The sequence below is a fragment of the Taudactylus pleione genome, unplaced genomic scaffold, assembly GCF_031769625.1.
Source record: "Taudactylus pleione unplaced genomic scaffold, aTauple2 ptg000322l, whole genome shotgun sequence".
Taxonomy (NCBI): Eukaryota; Metazoa; Chordata; class Amphibia; order Anura; family Myobatrachidae; genus Taudactylus; species Taudactylus pleione.
This window is the reverse complement of record NW_028284723.1, coordinates 1,254,407-1,272,606: the sequence shown is the minus strand read 5'-3', so window position 1 is coordinate 1,272,606 and position 18,200 is coordinate 1,254,407. Positions and strand designations below refer to the sequence as shown.

Genomic DNA, 18,200 nt, shown 5'->3' with positions numbered 1-18,200 from the left:
ATAAATCTGTGATTCTCAAACATGTGGCTAATGGTTATATATGTCATGAAGTTACACTAAAAATCATTAGAGGGTCACAAAGGAACGTGCGCCATGAGAGAATCAGTCTTCTTTCCCCAGGTGCACAGGAAGACAGGCAGCTTATAAAAATTACGTTTAACTCACAGCGAATTTTATTCAAAGGCGATGGAAGGTCATAGATTTAGATTTCCCTAACACGGGATGAACAATACAAAGCATAAAACAAAACCTTTGCCAGTCCGCCTTGGACTAACTAAACTCTTCTCTAATAATGATTGGGTCTTGTGCCCAGTTAACAAAACAGTTGTGTGCCCAGTTAACAAAACAGTTGTGTGCCCAGTTAACAAAATACCTTCTGTTCAGAATTGTTTTCAAAATTGTTTTTTAAAAATAAAGGCAAGCATAAACTCACATCCACAGGCTGAAAGCAAAGTGTTTTCTGATAGTTGCAAGCATTTAGTAGGCCAAAAAGCTTGTCATGACCACCTGAGTGAATGTATCACCCAACATGCAAACACTCACTCACTCCAGAACTCCTTTTTTTTGCTTCTGTGTTAGGAAAATTAACAAGTACACCATCACTGAAGCTCTAAATTGTAAGATGCAGTGGCTGATTTTACCTTGGGGCTGCGGTGCTCCAAGGTAAAATCTATGCTCACTGCAGGCTCCCCCAGTAAAATCCAGCACCCCCACTGGCTACCCCTGGTACTGCCAGTCCGGATTAGTGATTAGCAAAAAGCACTTCTAATAGGAAGCCATTTCACTGCTAATTAGCCAGCCCTAGCACAGCCGATGCAGTCTTTAGAAGCCAGTTTGGATTTTTGTGCTCATGCAGGTAGAAGGCACAGCAGCTAGAATGTATTAAAGTCTGATTTTGCAAAAGCATAACTTATTTTACAGTTTATGTTGCGGTTTCAGACAAGGTAATGTGTTAAAATCATTCACAGTTTGAAAATCGCAAATTTAACAGTCGGTATAAAGGACATTTCAATGTGCGTGTTTTACAGTAAAGAACACATTATTATCATCCTTTATTTATATGGCGCCACAAAGGTTCCGCAGCACCTCAAAAAGTACATAAAGAGATGAGCAAGCAAAATAGCCGTCGCGACCAGAGTTGTTGTACCTGGTGAGTCACGGTCTCTGCCTGTGCGGGTGCTTTGGCGCGGCCCTACCGGTGGGGGTGCTGGTGTCTGGAGGTTGGCATGAGGTGGCGTGGATGTCTGAGGGGTACAAGCCATGTGGTAACAGGTAAGACTGGCTGTGCTGCCACGCTGGAAATTACTGGGCGCCACCATCTTGGTTTTGGGTATGTGACCTGAATGGGCCAATCAGGTTGGAGCATCTTGTGTGTACTCTCAGCATCTTATCATGCACCTTCCCATGGTAATTAAGGGTGTTCAGCACGCCCTCTAGTTGCCAGTGCAACGTATACACAGCGCAAGCTGTGTGAGAGTTCTCTGTGCTCCTTAGCTCGGTGTGTTATTTGCAGCCCCAGCAGTGTTTCGTCTCCTGCTGTGTCTCCATCACAGGCTGTTCCCAGATACCCGCATCTACCCTGCTATACCCCATTACTAACCCCATGGTTTGTGAACCCTCCAGCTCTCCGGACTCAGAACCCACTCCAGTACTTCAGACACACCTCCATTGGACTTTATCTTTTTTTCTGCCTGACACTTGTTCCTGTCACGGCCAGGGTATTTCAGCATGGCGCTAGGCGAGTGTTACCTGTGAGGTCATTGTGGCGCGGGCTGTCTGGTGGCGGAGCTGGTGTCTGGCGGGGGGCTTTGGCTGCGCACGTTGTTGTGCGGGCCTGTTGTCACTCTGCGCTGGTAAGGCCTGGCGGCGTCTCCATTCCGTTTGGCATGGGCGCCGCCATCTTGCCTTCTGGCCATGTGATGCGGCTGGCCAATCCTGGTGAGTCACATGTTCCCTCCGGCCAGTAACAGCACGGCATGGGGTATTTAGGAAGGGTCAGTGCCTTCCTTCTTTGCAAGTGCAACGTGTATCTCAGCCTAGCTGAGAGGGACTTCTCTGTGCTTATCCTGTTCCTGTGAATTCGCTGTCTGCCAGTCTGCCTGTCAGTTCCTAGCTCCCACTAGACTACCCTACTTCCTCCATCACCCTTGCCCATACCTGAGTGCCTGAGCCTGCTGACATCCTGCTCATTGCTTCAGTTCACTACCTGCATACCTGGCTTGATTATTTTCAGTTCACTACCTGCATACCTGGCTTGATTATTTTCAGTTCACTACCTGCATACCTGGCTTGATTATTTTCAGTTTCACTACCTGCACACCTGGACAGCTCTAATTGCTTTTCTTGGACATTAACCCATTACTCCCACCACAGAACTCTTGTGCACATTTATATATTCCTGGACTTTTGTTTACTGTCACATTATATGTCTACTCAAGCACTTATTAAAAATCCTAGTTTTATTTTCAAATCCGCTTCTGTGATTGCTCCTGCTACCACCCGGGTCCACAAACAACCCAGAACATAACAGTTTGCACTGGCCCCATGGAGCCGGCCACGGATCAGGAGTCAGGAGTGGATTTGTTCCGGTGCATTTCTGGTCGTTTAGAGAATCTGGAAAACATGCAGCATCAGATGGCTCAATTTCCCGATGTCCAAGCGACAGGATAGTTTGCAAACTTCCTTTTCTACCCCTGGAGTACCAGCATCTACATCCGCTTTAGCGTCTGGGAATACAGGAGGCAGATCATCTCCCCGCTTACATCTTCCTTTACCAAGTAAATTTGACGGCAACCCTAAACTCTGCAGAGGATTCCTAAATCAGTGTGACATACATTTTACCCTGCAGCCTGACAACTTTCTAACTGCAAGAACTAAAGTGGCTTATATAGTCTCTCTGTTATCCGGCCAGGCCTTGGAATGGGCTTCCCCACTCTGGGAGCGCTCAGATCCGCTGCTGGATAATTACGCAGGCTTTGTGTCATCCATCAGGAGGATTTTTGATGAACCTGGGCGTACTGTATCAGCATCATCAAACATCATGACACTGAGACAAGGGGTCCGTCCTGTCAGTCAATATGCCGTGCAATTTCAAATTTTAGCATCAAAGCTCAAATGGAATGAGGAAGCCCTCACCTCGGCCTTCTGGCATGGGTTGTCAGACCGACTAAAGGATGATCTAGTCACTCGAGAGCTTCCTACTAATCTGAACGACATGATTTCGTTGTGTATCAAAGTTGACCTACGCTTCAGGGAACGTCAGGCTGAAAAACAGAGAACTGACCGGCAAAGGTCATTTACCCCCTCCATTTCTACCCGTCCCATTCCTTCTCCTACTGAAGAGGAGCCTATGGAGGTGAATCATACACACCTCTCCAAAGAAGAACGTCAGAGAAGAATGCAAAAGAACCTCTGTCTGTACTGCGGAGAGTCCGGTCACCTGCTGATCTCCTGCCCCCGTAAACCGGGAAATGCCAAATCCTAACTTACCCTGGAGACATCAAGTTAGGAGTTATGAACCCGTCTCCAAAAATTAAAGATTTCACGATTACCCTAGCTTTGGATCTTAAACCCAAACCTGTCTTTGCTACTGCTCTACTTGACTCGGGAGCAGCCGGAAATTTCATAATGTCTAGTTTCATAGATTAATTTCAGATTCCTTGTTTGTCTCTCAACCATGCCATCTCTCTGACCTCTATAGACGGACGCCCTCTAACTAACGGGATAGTCACCAAAGAGACTCAACCAGTATTGGTCCGAATTGGGGCACTTCATTCTGAGTCCTTAAAATTCCTGGTGATATCAGAGGCCTCTCAAGAAATTGTTCTTGGTCTACCCTGGTTACGTCAACATAATCCCAGGATTGATTGGAGTTCTATGCAGATTCTGTCATGGGGTATGGACTGTCAGAAATCCTGTCTTCCAAAAATTCGACCTGTGAGAAAGATAGTTCCATTAGTTTCTTCTGCCATTCCCAAGGAATATCAGATGTTCGCCGACGTGTTCTCTGAGCAACAAGCAAATATCTTACCCCCTCATTGGGAATGGAACTGTCCAATTGAATTGATACCTGAAAAGATACCACCTCATGGTCGTACCTATCCGCTGTCCTTGCCTGAGACTCAAGCCATGATCGAGTACATCCGGGACAACCTGGCAAAGGGGTTCATTCGCCCCTCTACTTCACCTGCCGGAGCTGGGTTTTTCTTCGTTGGCAAGAAGGACGGTGGTCTAAGACCATGTATCGATTAAACAACCTCATTCGTATCCGAGCTGGTGATGATTGGAAGACCGCTTTTAATACCAGAGGTGGACATTTAGAATATTTAGTAATGCCTTTTGGATTGTGTAATGCCCCTGCTGTCTTTCAAAGTTTCGTTAATGAGATTTTCCGGGATCTGTTATATGTTTCGGTTGTTGTCTATCTGGATTACATACTGATTTTTTCACCCTCTGTGGCTAAACATCAAGAACATGTTAAAGAAGTTCTGACCCGTTTGAGAGAAAACCACCTTTACTGCAAACTGGAGAAGTGCGTCTTTGGAGTGCCCAGTGTACCTTTTCTCGGCTATGTAATATCTGGCTCCAGTTTAGAAATGGACCCCAAGAAGGTACAAGCAATTCTGGATTGGACCCGACCTCAGACACTGAAAGCCATCCAGAGATTGTTGGGCTTCGCCAATTATTATAGACGCTTCATTAAGGGATTTTCTACACTGCTGGCTCCCATTACAGCCTTGACCCGCAAAGGTGCAAATCCTGCCCAATGGTTACCTGAGGCAGAGTCTGCCTTTCATCTTCTAAAACAGGCCTTTATCTCAGCACCAGTTCTTCTACAACCAGATCTGGACAGGCCATTTTTGTTGGAAGTAGATGCATCATCTGAAGCTGTGGCAGTCTTGTCTCAACGTTATGAGGACAACCGAGTCCATCCGTGTGGGTTCTTTTCTAAAAAATTCTCACCTGCCGAAAGGAACTACGCCATAGGTGAGCAAGAACTACTAGCTGTAAAATTGGCGTTGAAGGAATGGAGATATTTGCTAGAAGGCGCCAAGTTTCCATTTACTGTATTTATGGACCATAGAAATCTCCTATTTCTCAAAAACCTCCAATGTGTGAGTCCTCGTTTGGCCCGCTGGGCAATATTCTTTGCCAGCTTTCAGTTCACCCTGACCTTTCGGTCTGGAGCACTTAATCAGAATGCTGATGCCCTATCGAGATCTCTCCTCTGTGATGATCAGTCTGAAAATCAAAGCAATACCTGTCTTGGAATCAAGAGTTTTCGCCGCATTACAAGTTCAGCCTCATACGGGAAAATCTTTTGTGGCCCCGGAATTAAGGAAGCAGCTTCTCACTTGGGCACATTCCTCTCGCTTCGCAGGGCACTCAGACACTCGGAAGACCTTGGAGTTCCTGAAAAGACACTATTGGTGGCCTTCTATGAAGGCCGATATAATGGAGTTCATCTCTTCCTGCTCCTCCTGTGCCCAGCATAAATCATCACGACAAGCTCCAGCTGGGGAATTGCTTCCATTACCTACTCCATCACGTCCATGGACGCATCTCTCCATGGATTTCGTCACAGACCTGCCAGTCTCTCAAGGTTTCAACACTATCTGGGTTGTAATAGACCGATTCTCTAAGAAGGTCCACTATATACCGTTGAAGAAGTTACCTTCTGCCCCTGACCTGGCACAGTTGTTTGTCCAACACATATTTCATCTACATGGCCTTCCTGATGAAATTGACTCTGACCATGGTGTGTAGTTTACTGCAAAATTCTGGAGGGCTTTGTGTTCTGTTCTTCAAGTGAAGTTAAACTTTTCCACGGCCTACCATCCGCAAAGCAACGGCTCCACCGAGAGAGTTAATCAAGATCTAGAGACTTTCTTAAGAATTTTTATGTCATCTTCCCAGGACAATTGGGCTGGCTTGCTGCCGTGGGCTGAGTTTGCACATAATGCTTCCTACCACTCGTCAACTAACCAAATGCCATTTCAGGTTGTATATGGCCTTCATCCTCGTGTTCCCGAATTCCGAAGCCTGCCTGTTTTCGATGATCCGGCCGTGGAGGACACGGTGCGGAATTTTACTGCCATCTGGACTCAAGTACGGTCTGATTTGTTGAAGGCATCCTCTCGCTATAAGACCCAGGCCGATAGAAAGCGTAGAATAGTTCCACGCATGCAAGTTGGAAGCCAGGTCTGGTTGTCCACCCGGAATCTTCGTCTGAGGGTTCCTTCTATGAAATTTGCACCACGCTTCATTGGTCCCTTCTCCATAACAGAAGTCATTAATCCAGTGGCCTATCGTCTACAGTTACCCCCGTACCTAAAAATCCCTAATTCCTTCCATATTTCCTTATTAAAGCCCCTGGTCCTGAATAAGTTCCATAATGCTCTACCTGCTTCTCCTCGAGTCCAGACGGAGAGAGGAGTTGAGGTCGAGGTCGCCCAGATCTTGGACTCTTGTCTACGCAGAGGTCATCTACAGTATTTGCTGGACTGGAAAGGTTACGGTCCAGAGGAATGTTGCTGGACCGATGCTCGTCATGTCCACGCTCATCAGGAGATTCCATTCTGCCCATCCGGAGAAGCCTGGTGAGTGTCCTGAGGCCACCCCAAAAGGGGGGGGTACTGTCACGGCCAGGGTATTTCAGCATAGCGCTAGGCGAGTGTTACCTGTGAGGTCATTGTGGCATGGGCTGTCTGGTGGCGGAGCTGGTGTCTGGCAGGGGGCTTTGGCTGCGCGCATTGTTGTGCGGGCCTGTTGTCACTCTGCGCTGGTAAGGCCTGGTGGCGTCTCCATTCCGTTTGGCATGGGTGCCGCCATCTTGCCTTCTGGCCATGTGATGCGGCTGGCCAATCCTGGTGAGTCACATGTTCCCTCCGGCCAGTAACAGCACGGCATGGAGTATTTAGGAAGGGTCAGTGCCTTCCTTCTTTGCCAGTGCCTAGCTGAGAGGGACTTCTCTGTGCTTATCCTGTTCCTGTGAATTCGCTGTCTGCCAGTCTGCCTGTCAGCTCCTAGCTCCCACTAGACTATCCCGCTTCCTCCATCACCCTTGCCCATACCTGAGTGCCTGAGCCTGCTGACATCCTGCTCATTGCTTCAGTTCACTACCTGCATACCTGGCTTGATTATTTTCAGTTTCACTACCTGTACAGCTCTAATTGCTTTTCTTGGACATTAACCCATTACTCCCACCACAGAACTCTTGTGCACATTTATATATTCCTGGACTTTTGTTTACTGCCACATTATATGTCTACTCAAGCACTTATTAAAAATCCTAGTTTTATTTTCAAATCCGCTTCTGTGATTGCTCCTGCTACCACCCCGGGTCCACAAACAACCCAGAACATATCAGTTCCCAGCCTCATTTATTGGACTTTGTTTTCCTGCCACACATCACTTGGACTTGTTTATTTCTGCCAGTTTATATATCCATTACCATTTCATGAATTATAATACTCCTAATGAACCTGCTACATTTCAATACTGCAAACTTGTTCCAGTTTCTCCTCCTGCATCCACCCCGGGTTCAAAAAATAATCCAAAACTGACAATAGCGACTTACAGTACAAAACAATGCAGGACAAGGACGTAGTTTACAAACATTGCTGCAAAAGTGATCATAACACTCAAAAACAGCAGGGCATCAGCAGATAGTAAGAGCTGTGTTCACTTAGAAAATCAGATGCGTTTTTCCAAAACCAAGTACAGGTGGTTTTATAAGGAGTTGAGCAATGTGCTTATAGGAAGTACAGTAAATGGAGAGTAGCTTTTTTATTGCGTTGTACTGGCAACCCTTCATCCAACTATTGTGTAAGTAAAGGTTCCACCATACTCTCCAAAACATACTGGCTTACTTCTTTATTATACACGTAAAATAATCCAAGTAGAATATATATATATATATTAGGGATGTGCGCCGACCCCCGTGTTTTGGGTTTGGATCTGTATCTCCTTCAAGATTTTTTATTTGGTTTTACAAAACCACCATTGCGTGTTTAGATTTTGGATCTGTATTTAAAAAAAAAACAATTATAAAAACAGATAAAACCACATAATTTGGGCCTGTTTTTGTTCCTACAGTATTATTAACCTCGATAACAATAATTTTCATGCATTTTTAACCACCTCACAGCTCACAATATTGTTTTACTTTTCACAAATATAGGCCAAAGCCTGCAGCAGGCTGGCTGGCTAAAGTGACAGGCACCGGCACAAATGCACGGCAGTTTAAAAAAATATAGGACATCTGTGAAACATTACCACACAGCAGAGGCAGACAGGATGGCAGTTTAATAAACTATAAAAAGGTCAGTCGGCAATGCCCCAAATTGTGAAAAATGTAAAGAAAAGATGGAATTGTTCTTGGGCCACTCTTATGTGGGATATTAAAAAGGACAGTTTAACAATCCAAGCACTTTAGTGACAAGGACTGACACTTTTGTGGCTGAAGTCCTTGGTTTGTTTGGGCCCCTACAAAACATTTTTTGGAAGGACTACCTCCAATTATTAAGGAGGAGGTTGATGATAAGGTTGGTTCCTAGATGGTTAAGGTCCCTACCTCTACTTACTCTGGCTTTACAAAGGGTACAGATGGCTTGACAATTGTCCGGATTTGGGTAGAAATAATTCTACAAATAAGAAGTGGATTTTTTTTGTCTTATACTCAGGCATGACAATGGGCTTTTCCTTATCATGGGAAACAACTGTTTCTACCACTGGTGCCTGATTTACACAAACAACATCCTCATCAACAACATCCTCATCATCAACATCCTTATTAGCGTCAGCTACACAAATATCCTCCTCATCCTGGTACACTTCCAGAGTCATCCTCGATTTCCATGTCAGCATGTTCAATTGTGCTGCTCATCCCCACATTTGCAGATGATGCACAAGTGGTGGAAGGAGGCTCCTCTTTGAGTACAGTATTGGAAAGGTCAGGCTCACACATGGAACCCGCCAACACACTTAAACTCTCCTCAGGGATTTGTGGCATTTCTGAGCACACAGTTGGTTCCTGTGCCTTAACGATTTTCATTTTTTTTTAAATGTCTACAGGGAGAAGGGCTTACATTGTCATAAGAAGGAGAACCACCAGTCATAAATAAAGGCCAATGCCCTAGCCTATCCTTGACACTTCGTGTTGTGAAAGGCATATTGCCAATTGTATGTCTTTCTGCAGCTAACTTTCCCTTTTAATTTTTTTTCTTAACACTGTAAAAGATTGTTTCTTTGATTTTAGATGCCCTAACTTAAGCCCTGTATGCTTTAATAGATGACGTAGACATACTAGTATCATCATGACTGGTGGCACTGGCAGCAGCTCCAGCACTAGTATGTGGTTCTTGTTCTACTCTCAACTGATTGTTCTCCATATCAACAAACACGAACAAAGTGGGGTACAGCACACATGTCAATTTGTACCAATATTAAATATTACACTGCGGTATTAATGACCTACAGTGTCACAATGTTTTTATGAATAATACACTGCGGTTCCACTTACAGCGTCACAATATTTTTTATGAATACACTGCGCTATCACATAGTGTCACAAAATTTTTTATGAATACAGTGCGTTACCACTTACAGTGTCACAATACATGTATGAATATTACAATGCATTTCTACACAGTGTCACAATATGTGTATGAATATTACACTGCGTTTCCACTTAGTGTCACATTATTTTTTTATATATATATTATACTGCTTTTCCACTTAGTGTCACAATACGTGTATGAATATTACACTGTGCTACCACTTACAGTGTCACAATACGTGTATGAATATTACACTGTGTTTCCACTTACAGCGTCACTCACTACACGTGTATGAATATTACACTGCGGTCTGACCGGCAGCGTCACAGTAAAAAAAAAAAATAATTACATACAATGGGGTACAGTACAAAATATATATACTGTATATCATTTTTAATTATATTAGTTTTTTTTTTTTACACTGGACACCCTTAGGATGGATAGAGCACCCAGAGCAACCCTAGACCAATACAGCAGCCTCTTTATGGATGGACAGAGCACCCCTGAAGGATACAGCAGCCCATGGATGGACGGACAGAGCAGCCCCTGGATGGACAACAGAGCACCCCTGGATGGACAACAGAGCACACCTGGCAGGACACAGCACCCCTGGACAGACACAGCACCCACGGATGTCCGTTCACTACACTCTCCACAGCAAGAGTGAAATGGCGCCGATGACCTACAGCAGGAGGATGTCGTTTTGCCTCATTTTGGGATTCGAGTCAGGCGGGCCCAGATAACGAAGTTCGGGTAGGTCCGGTTCCCGCTCATCTATAATATATATATATATATATATATATATATATTTTTTTTTTTTTTTCTAAAGAGCTGGCACTCAGAGGCTGTTGGATGCAAAAAGGTGATGTATTCCAATATCATCGTTTTGGGGTATATTGGAATACATCACCTTTTTGCATCAAACAGCCTCAGAGTGCAGTCTCTTTAGAGTATGTGCCTGTTAACTGTTCTGACAGGCATTGGAGCCTATTGACATAGTTGGAAGGAGTGCCAGCAGATCGTTGAGATATATATATATATATTCTCCTAAAGAAGCCCCTACACTTTAGAGCGGGACAAATCCCACATGGCAGGTAAGCTTACTCTTTCTTTTATATTGTACGAGTCTTGATTGTCTTATTATTAAAATGTTATATATTTTTTACTACAAAATTAGAGGATGTACTTTTTTTAATCTCCTTTTGAATATGTACCTATATACTGCTCCTGGAGTAATGACGATGTACCTATGAGAAGACATAGGGCCAAATGTAATAGGGTGAGAGTTTAGAAAAAGTGAGAGTTTAGCATTAAACTCTTACTTTGGTTGAGTATTCTCTTCAAAATGGGAAAACATCTGAATGAGATTTTAAAGTGTGAGAGTTTTCTAAGTCTAAAAAAAATGCAAGTTCTCTCTGTTACTTTGTTTTTGGACTCTATTACATTTACAAAGTTTAAAAAGTGTCAGAAACTCTCACTTTTCTAAACTCTCACCCTATTACATTTGGCCCATAATACGCCTATGGTCCATTAAGTTTGGTACGGTTTAAATTTTATTCACCTTGGGGACTTTGGAGCTGCATTTTTTGGTTTTATGTAGCACGTGTGGAGTGCTTTTTTACTATCTATAAATATGGAATTATTTCCTCGTGATTGAGTCTTGCAAGAGAGCACAGGTTTTTTTTTTTGTGAATCAACAGTATTATATTATATATGTGCTTTTTTTATTTTTATGCACTATATACCATGAAATGATTGTTTGAAGATGAGTGGAACTGAGGAAACCTTGAAAGTACTTTAGAAAACAGAAAGGTTCTATTACAAAGCACTGAAGGCGCTACCTCTTCACCATCACTTGTTTTTTTTTCATATATATATATTATAAGATATGCACAGTCAATAACAGCAGACACTTAATGGGTATTAGTAATGTTCAGGTGCTGCAATCCCATAATAGTAAAAATAGAAAGCTCTCCGGTGACAATGCACAGAAAGAAAGACCAGCACACTTCTTATAAATGCATTTATAACTGGTCTTTTTTTCTGTGCATTGTCACCGGAGAGCTTTCTATATTATAAGATATCTACATACAGCCATGGCCAAAAGGTTTTGAAAAGGACACAAGTATTGGTTTTCACAAAGTTTGCTGCTTCAGTGTTTTTAGACCTTTTTGTCAGATGTTACTATGTTATACGGAAGTAAAATTACAAGCATTTCATAAGTGTCAAAGGCTTTCATTGACACTTACAATACGTTTATGCAAAGAGTCAATATTTGCAGTGTTGACCCTTCTTTTTCAAGACCTCTGCAATTCGCCCTGGCATGCTGTCAATCAGCTTCTGGGTCACATACAGACCGATAGCCGCCCATTCTTTCCTAATCAATGCTTGGAGTTTGTACCCGCCTCTTGAGGATTGACCACAAGTTCTCAATGGGATTAAGGTCTGGGGAATTTCCTGGCCATGGACCCAAAATTTCAATGTTTTGTTCTCCGAGCCACTTAGTTATCACTTTTGGCTTATGGCAAGGTGCTCTATCATGCTGGAAAATACATTGTTCGTCACCAAACTGTTCTTGGATGGTTGGGAGAAGTTGCTCTTGGAGGATGTTTTGGTACCATTCTTTATTCATGGCTGTGTTCTTAGGCAAAATTGTGAGTGATCCCACTCCCTTGGCTGAAAGGCAACCCCACACATGAATGGTCTCAGGATGCTTTACTGATGGCATGACACAGGACTGATGGTAGCGCCCACCTTTCCTTCTCCGGACAAGCATTTTTCCAGATGCCCCAAACAATCTGAAATGGGATTCATCAGAGAAAATAACTTTATCCCAGTCCTCAGCAGTCCAATCCCTGTACCTTTTGCAGAATATCAGTCTGTCCCTGATGTTTTTCCTGGAGAGAAGTAACTTCTTTGCTGCCCTTCTTGACACCAGGCCACCCTCCAAAAGTCTACGTCCTGTGTCATGCCAACAGTAAAACATCCTGAAACCATTCATGTGTGGGGTTGATTCTCAGCCAAGGGAGTGGGATCACTCCAAATTTTGCTCTGTAAATCTAATAGGGTGGACACGCGGCAAATAAAAAGAATATGTTTATCTGTATAATGCTCTAGAGTCCACAAATTTCCTTCAAACTTCCATCAGAAGTCCATGGTGTTCAAAATGTTGCAAATAAAAAATAACCCAAATATTATCACCAGATAATGGGAGGGGGGCACTATTATCAATTATGTGGTCAAACTACCGAAAATCCAGTTTCAGGGGTTTGACTGCTTTTCTCATATGCATCAAGCTTCATAAAGCAAAGCTTTCCGTAGCATGGACCCGGTCTTCAGATATTATTGTCCAATGGAAGTATATGGGCTTCTTTTGCAAAGTGCTCTGAGGGGGATTCAATCAGATCCCTCCCAGCACTCACCACGGCGTGCGCATCATATGACGCATGCGTAGTGGGATTTCTTGGTCATAAACCCGGAAGTTCTTTTATCGCAGGACAGCTCTTTTACTCGCAAATCTTCATGCATACCGGCGAATAGCTTAAACAGTACACAAAAACTATATGAAAGGGTATAAAGCCCAGATCTCCCCTATCTTGTTTATAAAAAACAAAAACAGAAAAACAAAAATGATCCCCGCATATGATAGGTTTTCTAGTTTGAAAAGTGGTAGACTTTGGTGGGCTACCACATCATTCCTATGTACTGTAAGCTTTTGAATAAAGGTGGCAAAATGTAGTAAAAAAAAACAACAAAAGTGCATATTATGTTGTGGAAACCTACATGTAGAATTCTGCTGGTCACAATCTTGGAAAGGAGCAGGAACTATGTGTTTGTGGTGTTCATAAAGAAAAAACTTTTTTGTACATTTTGGTTACATTTTGTTTGTTGTGCTAGACGACACTAAAAGACTAACAATATTTTCTGAAAATGCCATGTCTTCTAATACAAACAAGGTATAAGTTGTGTAGGTGCTACATACAAAATTTACTGCTATTGATCTTGGAATGTGACGAGCGCAATCATCGAAAAATGGGCTCAGCATAGGACTAAGAAAACCCTCCACTGTGATAGGATTAATTGACAGTATGTACAGTCCTCCTATATGATACAAGATCATCCCTATTAATACTGCAATGGTTCGGAAGTTGCAAGTCATTTGAGTTGAGACAACATACCCATTCTATGAATAAATGCGGACATTATGGTGTTGTTATCCTTGTACCCTGCCTCTTGTCAATCATATTTATTCATTTATAGATTTACCTTCAAACATTTTATGAGCTTCTTTACAATGCCTCCTTTGACGGAGAGTCCTACTGCCGCAGTGCATTGTGGGAGAACCCTGCTAAGAATGCCCACGGATCTCTACAGAGAAACAAAAGGGACATATATGATAAATATATAGTTTTATTAACCCACTATTACATACATTATTATTAGAAGACATAAGTAAAATAACTACATTAAATGTCCTGCAAAATACAGTACTTATACTTGGTTAGCAGTGATGGCACTGTGTCACACGTCCCATTCCAGGTGTCCGTTTGGGGATTAATAAATGCCAGTGAAGATAAAACACCTCATACATTTTATCTGGTTACAAAACACCTTGGTGGCTTACATTATTGCTATTCTTTATAGTAGTGGGTACATTATTATTTACTTTAACGTTATATAATGTCGCCAGATTATATAGTATTGTATAATATTTAATGAATGATGTTGAATAAGGAAAAATACTATTAAAAAAAAAAGATTTCCAGTTACTTTTCACAGAAAAAGAGGAGGCATACATTTGTAAGTGCACTTTGGTGCCAAATCAAGTTATCATTGCATTCATGGCTGCCATGAGAAATTGGGAGCAATGGCATGAAGGGGGAGTAGTCACTTCATGTTTGGGTGTGGCTAAGCTTCAGTACTACACTAGATATCTGTCCACAAGATCATTGGGTAGCCACGCGTACTAGCTCTGTGCTTCAGCTAATTCACTTTGCAACCAATCACCCAAGCTTGTGGCGTAACTTAGTAGTGATAATCTTGTCCCAGGTAAAAGGTGTAGCTTTAATAATAATTGCAGCATAATTTAGAAACATTTATAAATTAGCTATATTTATAAAGATAATTATTATTACTTACAGTCACAATAATCCCATCTTTATTGCTAAGCAGAGATAAGCATCTTGTACTTATCTCAATGCCATTCCCCTAAAAATATAAAGATAAAGTGAATAGGAAGGTCAAAGTTAATGGAATTCTCCAGTAAATTAAATGGTATATGAATAGAAGGTAAAAGTATAAAAACAATAGCATAACAATTACCTATAATGTTACATGGCAAACTAACAAAGATAAAATGTACTACAGGTACAACCTTGCTACAGTCAATTCTTTTATGACCTGTTTCATATTCATATAAAAAAGTTTAAAAGCTGTAATTGAAGTAGTGTAGTGATTATTTTGTAGCCAATACCTTACACGACAATGTTAATAAGAATCAGACTTGCCTACCTGTTGCCATTTAGAAAATTATTGAAATAAAATGGGGGGTGGGGAGGTTTGTTAGGCTACAGGTATGTACAAGTGAAAAAAATAAAATAAAACCAGACCTATTTTTCAGGGTTTCAATTTCCTATAGAATTAAAGGTTAAGGTGCATACACACACAACGATTTTTTGAACGATTATCGATAACGATATCGTTTATCGTTCAATCGTTGAAAAAGTTGTTCACTTTCTGAGTTAAAACGATGAACGATTATCGTTCATGCGCGTTCACGTTTGTAGTTTGTAGTGCAGTCAGACTGACCAACTCAACTATTTTCAGTAAGGGATTATGCAAAAATCATTTGTAGTTAAAAAAAAATCGTTCATTACATTTATTAAATGAACGATTTTAGTAAACGATTTTCATAAATTTTTCCCTTGAAAAAATGAACGAAAATCGTTTACTAAAATTGATCATTTACTAATTCGTTGTGTGTGTATGCAGCTTTACAGTGTAAAAAATAAATCTGTACAGCATAGAGATTTATAACTTGACAGAAGCAGCTAAGTTCAGTTTACAAATGACAAGTGACACTGTGTCAGAGGTTAGACTCTATAGAGAGAACTCTGCTTGTGATCTAACAGGTTTATGCTGCATACATATCTACAGTACATCTACCTGGTACTGGTAAAACCTAGTGTGCTAGATACTGTACATAATTACTTTTTTAATTGTGCTTAGTCACTTGTGTTCCATGTTTCCTTAAGTTTCCTTCAGGGCTGCAAAACTTGTAGCCGGTGAATGGCTCTACAAGTTATTTGAGGTAAGTAGTTCCTGCATCTAGGAGTAGGGGTAGGTTACTGCAGAACTTGTAGCATGTGAATGGCTCTACAAGTTATTTGGGGTAAGTAGTTCCTGCAGGGAGGAGGAGGGGTAGGTTACTGCAGAACTTGTAGCATGTGAATGGCTCTACAAGTTATTTGGGGTAAGTAGTTCCTGCAGGGAGGAGGAGGGGTAGGTTAATGGTGCACAGACCCATAGGTCCCACCTGGTGGAGCTAGACCTGCCCCTATCAGCGATGTACCTACAGTAGGTGTTGCTTACACAATTTCTGTGAAATTATTTTTCAGAAGTAGGCAAGTATGATGAGAAGTAACAAGTTAGTGACATTTACTGGAAGCATTGTCTTTTCTTTACAAGCTAAATGAAAGAAACTAGAGAAAAAATATATAATCATCACACTCTGCTTATTTGTTGTCTGATACAAAACAGTATCTGTCAAGGATGTTTTAGCCTGCACTCAGCAGCAACAGAGGGACACAGGAAGGGGAACAGAGAATAAACACTGACCTAAACAAAAAGAAGCAGAAAAACAAACTAAATGACTTGGGGACTAGAACAAGAAATGTGGCAAAAGGTGGGGGGTGGAGATAGGATCATTTAAAGCAGTGACCAATATGGAAGCTAGTAATCAAAGCAGGTCCAGAGCTGCCAAGCTAATAGACAGTACAAAAAGTTAATCAGTAGGATTGATGTATGACCAGTGGAGGCTCCAGAGGTGGGGCTGCAGCACAGTCCAAAAGTCAAATAGGGGAGCCACACCAACTGCCACCCCAACTGCTGCCAAACATCGCCTGTTGTGACTCACTAACAGTTGGTGAGACTCCCCTATTTGAATTTTGGACTGTGCTACAGCCCCACCTCTGGAGCCGCCACTGTGTATGACCCCCATTTTGCATCAGGAAATGTTAACAGAATCAATCTACAATCTATACAAAAAGATATTATAATGTATTAACAGTTATTTATAAAGCACAAATATTACACAGCACTTTACTGAGAATAGTCTTTCACATCAGTCCCTGCCACAATGGAGATTACAATCTATATTCTCTACCACACGTGCACATATACACATTTTTTTACATAATACAATTAACCTACCAGTATGTTTTTGGATTGTTTTTCGGTTGTGGATGGAAATTGGAGCACCAGGAGGAACCCCACGCAAACACTAGGAGAACATACAAACTACACACAGATCAGGCTTTAGTGGGAATTGACCCCAGTGCCTCAGTGCTGTAGGCCAGTAATGCTAACCACTACACCAATCATGCTGCCTAATCTTGTGTCAATTATGCAGAGTGGACCCCAAACCGTCCGCTAGGGGGCAAAGCAGAGCCACAACCATTGTCTTATACACAAATATGTGCACAATCAGTACAATATGATGGCATCCACACCAAACTGAGATTATTTTATACATTATATATATTATATGTAAAAGAAACTATTCTAGAGTGTAGTATAAAAGCTGAGTAGTACAATCTACAAAATGCAAAGTTCAATAAGTCAGCTAGTGCACAAGTCGAGGCCTTACAGCCAACACAGAAAGCAGAGTATAGGTGACATCTACAATACACGCACTCACCTCCCTCTGTGCTCTCTCTGCACCTCAATCACAAGGCTGATTGAAGCATTTGTGGGCACAGAGACATGAATGGGAAAACTAATAGATGATAGGGTGCTCCATGGCAGCCAAAATTAAGCTAGGGCATCTCAGAGGCCTCTCCATCACACTACCAGCACTCTTAACTGCAGAGCAATTTATTCGCCAAAATGGGCTTACAAAAAGAATCATTGCTTACAAATTACACAGCTCCAAATAAAGCTACACTAAAATTAAACGAGTACCAGAAAAGGAGAAAGACAGGAAAAAAAATAATTCCATCTCCTACAAAATGGAAGAAAGCATAAATCTCTATGGTTTATACTCCACCCATGCATAGGATTGGATTTACCATTTAAAATATGTTAGTGCCGTGGTTATTGATTGCAAAAACTGCCGTTTATTATTCTGGGAAGAATCATTCATTTACTGTATGATGCAGATCATCTGGGACATTTATGCTTTTTAATCTATAATCCAGGAGGGAGATTATATATTGGCATACAAATTATACACAGGCAATATATTTTATGGATCATATATCATTACCTACTGTATATGAAGTTTTTCTTTTCAGTCCAATACTTTTTCATCCACATGGAGTCCTCCGAGGGATGCAATTTTACAGGACCGTTTTGGATTTTGATAGGATTGTTATGATGACTCACCTACCTACAGTACCTCGATATACTGTATTTTATGTG

The 18,200-nt window shown here is 41.8% G+C and overlaps 1 protein-coding gene across 2 annotated transcripts in view; it reads right to left on the bottom strand.

The window, feature by feature from the left end:
• The window catches only part of TTC12 (tetratricopeptide repeat domain 12), a 149,784-nt gene that overhangs the window by 17,559 nt on the left and 114,025 nt on the right, over positions 1–18,200 (bottom strand). For both annotated transcript variants that reach the window (XM_088443011.1, XM_088443010.1), the window contains 2 exons: positions 14,700–14,768; positions 13,827–13,928 (listed from right to left, as the gene is read on the bottom strand). In XM_088443011.1, the coding sequence (XP_088299137.1) occupies positions 13,827–13,928; positions 14,700–14,768 (171 nt within the window). The remainder of the gene's footprint in view (positions 1–13,826; positions 13,929–14,699; positions 14,769–18,200) is intronic.